Source organism: Penicillium soppii (genome assembly GCF_028829465.1).
Source record: "Penicillium soppii strain IBT 18220 chromosome Unknown utg000007l, whole genome shotgun sequence".
NCBI classification, from domain to species: Eukaryota; Fungi; Ascomycota; class Eurotiomycetes; order Eurotiales; family Aspergillaceae; genus Penicillium; species Penicillium soppii.
The window spans coordinates 2332062-2338448 of NW_026643237.1; the positions used below are offsets into that span (position 1 = coordinate 2332062).

The 6387-nt window shown below is 51.7% G+C and overlaps 1 protein-coding gene across 1 annotated transcript; it reads right to left on the reverse strand.

The window, feature by feature from the left end:
• Positions 1-175: 175 nt before the first annotated feature.
• N7529_010155 (HECT-type E3 ubiquitin transferase UFD4) lies at positions 176-5790 on the reverse strand (the record flags this gene model as incomplete). Its single annotated transcript, XM_057245682.1, has 4 exons — positions 176-372; positions 435-5273; positions 5327-5446; positions 5505-5790. 4 exons carry the CDS (start codon positions 5788-5790, stop codon positions 176-178), a joined length of 5442 nt encoding a protein of 1813 aa, XP_057093945.1.
• Between the last annotated feature and the right edge of the window lie 597 nt (positions 5791-6387).

Consider the following 6387-nt stretch of genomic DNA (forward strand, 5'->3'; position numbering starts at 1 on the left):
CTTGTGAATTGGGGGAATGGGGGATGAAATCAAGAAACAAGGATTGCATATCGTCGCGTCGTAAATATTGATTCGTCCTTGTTGAGAAAGGAGGAAAGTGAGTGGGTAGCAGCAAGAGAAAGGGGAGGGAGGGGAGAGTGTGACTGCGCGAATCATTCGGCAGTCGGCGGGTAGATTAAGAAAGATGGAATGCGCCTTGGCCTTCCTTAATGGCGAGAGCAAGACGTCTCTTCAGGGTTTCCAAATCGCTGTAGTCTGGCAGCTTTAGGTAATTGACACATGTCATGACGCTGGGGAGGTAGTCATCAGGTGTATATGGATGTTCGCTTGGGCGGCACACGACGGTGAAGATGGGAGTCAAACTCTTAAATCCTGTGTTTATAATAGGTTAGTTGTTTTGAATTTCCAAAAGACGAGGGATGGGCATGATGTACCTCCAATTGGGAGCTTGGGGCTACCGGTGACAAACTGAAGGAAGTCTCGGCGTTGCTGATTGTCCAGCTCGCTCATAGTCTGCAGCAGGTTCCGCACGCTGCGGCTATCCATATTGAAGCCGTGGTCGGCCTTGATGGAATCCATGAGAGTCTCGATAGACCAGTCTTCCTTGGCTTGTCCGAAAAGCATCACAAGCTCGCTGGGGGTGAACGCGCTGAGAGAGGAGTAAGGGAACACTTGGGAGAAGCCCGCGCGGAAGGCTTCCACTTGATGACGGACACCACTGCCCAATGTCATATCGATCACTCGGTCGATATAAGTGTCAACGTTCTCAATAGTTAATGGAACATCGGTGCCACCTGGGATCAACTCGATGGAGGGGTATCCAGGCAGTGTGAAATCCAAACCCAAGTCATCAACCTTAACACCATGAACGACGATATCTTGCAGAGCCTCGGCTTTCTGGTTTGGCGAGAGGTGCTCGTCCTGTTCCACTGCATTCTTCTCATGCACGAATTGCTTGAGCATGATCAGAGATTTGGCCAGATCGTGATCCACTGCCTTAACTGTGCCCAGGGATGGGGCAACAGAGGACATTGTGTCCGCGATACGGAAAAATGCGGGGTTGAACGAGATGTCGATGATCCGGGAGTCAAGCATGGAGCGGGCGACAAACTTTCCGAGAACTTTGAAAAGATTCAGCTGCTTCTTGCCGTAGTCCTGTGCTATTTGCTGGTCACTCATTGGTGCTGGAAACAGGCCACGCTTGCCGAAAGCATATTCCGCAGTGGAGCTACCATCAGAGTCTCTCCAGATCTTGAGCTTCCTTCTGGAGAACTCTTTAGATACAGTAGAATAGAATTCAAGAGTTGGTCCCAATCCAGTGCCGACTTCTTCGAAATATTCAATTTCAAGAATGCTTGGGGATGATCCATAAAGCTCCATGACCTTCAACGCAGAATCAAGGATGCGAGTACGGGAGATTCGCACTTTTTGGCGCTGCAGCTTTCCCATGAATGGACGATCGTCGCGACGTATGTCCCGTCGGTTATCCTCACCATTGAGAGAGGCCTGCCATTTCAACATTGCCCGCGAGTAACCGAAAGCAGTGGACTGCAAGAAAAGATGTCTTGTCTCGAATGGGAAGAGGAAAGAGAAGAGCCTCGCCAGGTCTTCGCTCCAACTCGGGAGACAATCACTTGCCACAATCAAAGGCTCCTCTAGCTGCCGGTTGATCTTAGCTGTAAGCTTAGTGTTTATAAACTGGGCCAAGGGCTCGGAAGTGATAGTCGCTGAGTCTTTGACGTCTGTCAGAATATCATCAATGGTTGCGTTCATTTCGTACAAGACGCGGAGCAAGCGAATAATGGATGCAGTTGTGGGATCTTTGTTGAGGGATGCCGGGATGTCAAGGATATCTCCCTGGGTAGAGCTGCCTTGGGTGGTTGAGGTCAGGGTTGAGGGCTCTGGCGGCGGCGGGCCAGGAACACGCTTGTATGTAATAGTGTGGACAGAAGACCAAACATTCTTAGCATTGGTCTCATCCAAATCCTCGCGGTCGTGATGAACACCTCGGTAGATGGTTGTGTCTAGATTGACACTCTTACCATCCACGAAAAATTCGAGGTGCCAATCCTGGGGGACCGATGCAGTGGCAGCAGCGTAGGACGAGAACGGACGCCCAGCGGTGGCCAATGAGCTGTTAGAGCGAGAGTGAGATGGTGGGTTGGGCGCTGACGAAGAAGCCTTGGATCCGCCCGTAGACTGGGATGGGGTTCCAACCCGGGTACCATCTTCCTTGCGAGCCGTTACCTTGCCTCCGGATCCAACCTCCATGTTGACAGCTGAAGGGTCAGAGATGTTGTCTTCTTCCAGGTCCTCGTCAAGATCATCGATGGCGTTGAGCTCCTCCTCCTCGTCCTCATCGGGATCGTGTTCGTCATCATCAGCCAATTGCCTCTCGTCGGCACATTCAAGTGGCTCGCCATCGTGCTCTTCTTCATCGTCCTCCTCCTGAGGCTGCGCTGGTCGGTTGGGTCGGTGCCGTGCGCTAGGGGAAGTATGGCCATCTGTCGAAGGATCTGCATTGGTACCATGTTGGGCTCCATGGCCCGACAGCAATCCAGACCCCGAAGCCATCTCATCACGTAGTCGTGAGGCGGTCGCGATCTGAGCGAGGAGGGCATCTCTGCTGGTGCGAGAAGAGCGGGGCTTTTCAGCTATCGCGATTCGCGGGTGAAGGAAATCATTGAGAGCATGGAATGGGGCAATAGCATGGATCGACACCATAATGTTGCGATAAGGGCGGGGAACCGATGAGGCCTCATCAGCAACCAACTTGAGCCGCAGCTGTTTAGAGAGCATGTATGTGGCATTGCTGCGGGTGTTTTCAAGCGAGTTGTGACTGATCGTAAGGACCTCGAAATGTTCCATTCTGCTGAGCAAATCTTGCAATTTGCGGATAAGCACGCTGAAAGGAGTCGTGGCTGTGCTCTGACTTTGTGCCTTGTCTGAGATTGAAACACCCATGAAAGCCTTCAAAAAGGCAGCTCGGGCATTACGGATAGAGGGTGCTTGGTAGTTTCCAAGAACGTCCAAAAGAACCTGGATAATGCCCGAGTTCAGTAACTCGGAGCTGGTGATGCTCTCCAAAGCGTCTCCGTCGAAATATGAAGCCAGCTGTTTGAATAACGGGAGACCGCCATCGCCACCACGCTTATAACAAGACCCCACTTCCGATGCCAGGGCTTTGAGCGCTGTCAAGATCCGTACTGCTTCTTCTCGAACGGTTTCACCATGACTAGCCTCATAAACCTCAAGGAAAGCCTGGGCGTCTCGGATGACTACGTCATTGAGGGCATTGTCCATCTTCTGCAGATTGCGCGGAGCTGAGACAGATTCATCCTCGGAATCAGACATGTCTTCGCCATCGTCGTCTTCGTCGCCATCATCATCATAGTCACCAGCATCTTCATTCTCATGGCCATCGTCGTCTCTCTCGGCTGCAGTATCTGCGTGAGCCCTGCGCGAAGTTTCTGCAGTGGTATCGGAATGCGTGGGATCAGATGAATCAACAATTTCACTGTCGCCGGACAGAGAACCTTCGGAGAGCTTGAGAATCTCAGAAATGACTCCTTCGCGGTGGAATCGATGTTGGTAGACATTTTCAAGCCGCTGGAACAAAAGCTCGGCGCATCGCAGTGCCAAAGACACAAGAGAGGGGTGGTCCTTTTGGGAGAGAATGGAAGCCAGGAATGAGGCGTAGGGGACAGTGCGAAGAGCATCCTCGATCAAAGAGGGTTCCAAAATGTGCAGCATCTTAAGCTGTGCAATCAGAACCTTCTGGCGGACATGCAGATTAACTGTGCTTGAGTAAGCATCGGTCAGAGTGGGGAACAGGATCATCGCAAAACGCTTCAGTTCATTCTTGCAGTTAACGAGCAACGACCGTCTTTCTTCCACGGCCTCTTTAGTTTTTGGAGATCTCAGGCCGATGGACATATGGCTATCAAAGTACGTGCTCAGCAGGTTGTCTGTCTTCGATGCATCCCGGCTAGGAACACCAGGCAGGAGCTCACAGATCACATTCAGCGTTTCAAAGACTTGCTCTCGAGGCCGATGGATCAATGCCTGCATGACCAGAACGCTATCCATCTTGACAGCTGTGTTATCAATGTCCTGTGGAGGAGACACGCCAGTCAAGATCTGATACAGAGTATCCACTACATCCATTTTGAGGAGCTCGTTTGACAGCCGCGGGCTTGTCTTCGAGGTGATGGCTAATACCCGTAGGAATTGCGTGTGGATATGTGGACCTATGAGGTTGGTTGTTCCCGGCAACAGAAGTCTCAAAATTGCTTTGAGCATCGCAGGCTCGATAAGTTCCTCGAGATTCTCAGGCCGATGTTTGAAACTCTCGACAATTCGGGATACACAGAGGCACCCTTGCTCCACGACCTTAGGATCATTGCTCGAAAGCACGTTAAGTAAAGTGGGCATAACATCCCGCACCACAGGGAACGAATCATGGGGCAGGTTGCGACAGCAATTAGCAGCCGTCGACACAGCTGTGCGCTGAGTGCTGGTAGGGAAGAAGTCCAGATAGGTGAGACAAGCCGTCAATCCGCCTTCCCGCACAATGGAGGCGGGGAAATCGACGGAGATCTTGGCCAAGGTACTCAAGGCCTGCTCGGCTAAATCGATAAATTGTATATCCAAAAGCTTCTGACAAAGAATTGGCACAGCACCTCCATATACAACATTGGCAACGGAGCCCCGCAGAGCCTCCATCAAGTTAGCAAGGGACCGACATGCAAGAAGCATAATCTCTGGGTTCTCCTCGCCGAATTGATTTGGTTGCATCAGGGCCACGAGCTCCTTCACATATGGGTCAGGAGAGAATTGCCCCGCTAGGTTGTCCTCATTGGAGATAAGCAAGGTATCCGATAACTCTTGGAGGGCAATCAGTTGAAGGGAAGGATCATCCTTGGCCCTCAGGTTGCAGAGAATATCCCGAAATCGTGTAGAGCCGGAGCCGGACATCATTCCACTGAGCGCACGAAGTGTGGTCTCCAGTCCCATGGGCGCTCGACCACCAAAAAGACTGCTGTGGAACGGGTCCAAGTCACCGTCATCCTCGAAGGCCGAGGGATTGATTCCATCGTTGCTCTGACCCGTGGGAGACTCATGTTCCTCTTCGTGTTCATCTTTATCCTCTTCACTATGCTCCTCCTCCTCGTCCTCCCCCTCCGCATCTCGCATCATGACATCGGGATTCTGTTTTGCAAATCGCCTCTTCTGACGTCGGGGTGGTGGAGACTGTGCTGTCCCGTGACGTTCTGTGATAAGCAAGTAACAAGTATTAGCAACCATCACTCTTGAGTATACCCACCCAATTTTGGAAGACCGTGTTTCTCTTCACGAAAACTCACCGTTGCGGCTGGACTTGCGCCGTGACGGCTGCGGGGTCGTTGTGGGTATGGACGAGTCCTCCGATGGCCGAGAAGACGGTCTATTGAAAACAAGCTAGTCAGCATCCATCCGATCTCACTGCCAACATTCCCACTTACCCTGGTTGTGACATGGCTGGACGACTGCGGGCGCCTCGACGGAGTACAGCAGCAACAGGACCAGTGGATGGAGCTGTTTGTGGTGCTGCAGTCCGCGGTCGCTTTGTTTTCCTTTGGGGCGACGGCGCTGTTGGCTGAACTGGGGTGTCTGCCGGTCGATCGTTGCGAGATGGAGCCTTCCGTTTCCGAGATGAAGCTGGGCCGGGGGTTGTGGCGGTGTATCGGACTCAACAGGAGGGGGGTCGGTAGCAAGTCTCGCGGAGGAGCGAGTGATTCTGGATGACATGAGAAAGCGTTCTTCGTTTTGATTATGAGTGGCGAGGAAGGGAGAAGAAAAGAAAGAGAAGAAAGAAAGCAAACCGATGACCAATGATGGTCAAAGCGATATGCAGATAGTTGGGTAGAAAGATGACGAATCGACAAATGTATCAACGATAGCACCCAGATGGCAGAACACCCAAAGAAACAGGCGATTAAACCCAAGATGAGGGCTGTAGAACCACCCGCAAGGTTCTCGATAGTGAAAACCCACAAACGTGAGTCTGATGTTCGAATGTACTTGTGTGAAGGCGGAGAGAACAGAGTAATGGAGAACGGAGAACGGGTGGGAAATCTACCTCTGGGAAGATGAGGCCGTGGATATGCCTGGGGAAACGGAATAATCCTCAAGAGGGTCCTGGCGGTTGGTGGAGGGCCTTTGCCTGGCCATAAGTTATTGGGTATGGAAAGCTCGATTGAGTGTTCGTCGTCACCGAATTAACCCGCCATTCGCCTGTAAGGCTAGCCGAGTGGGCAAGCGGGAGTAGAATTTATTGCTGGATTGGTTTTGTTTTTTTGTTTTTTTGTTTTTTTGAGGCTATGAGATGGGGAGAATCAAAGGATG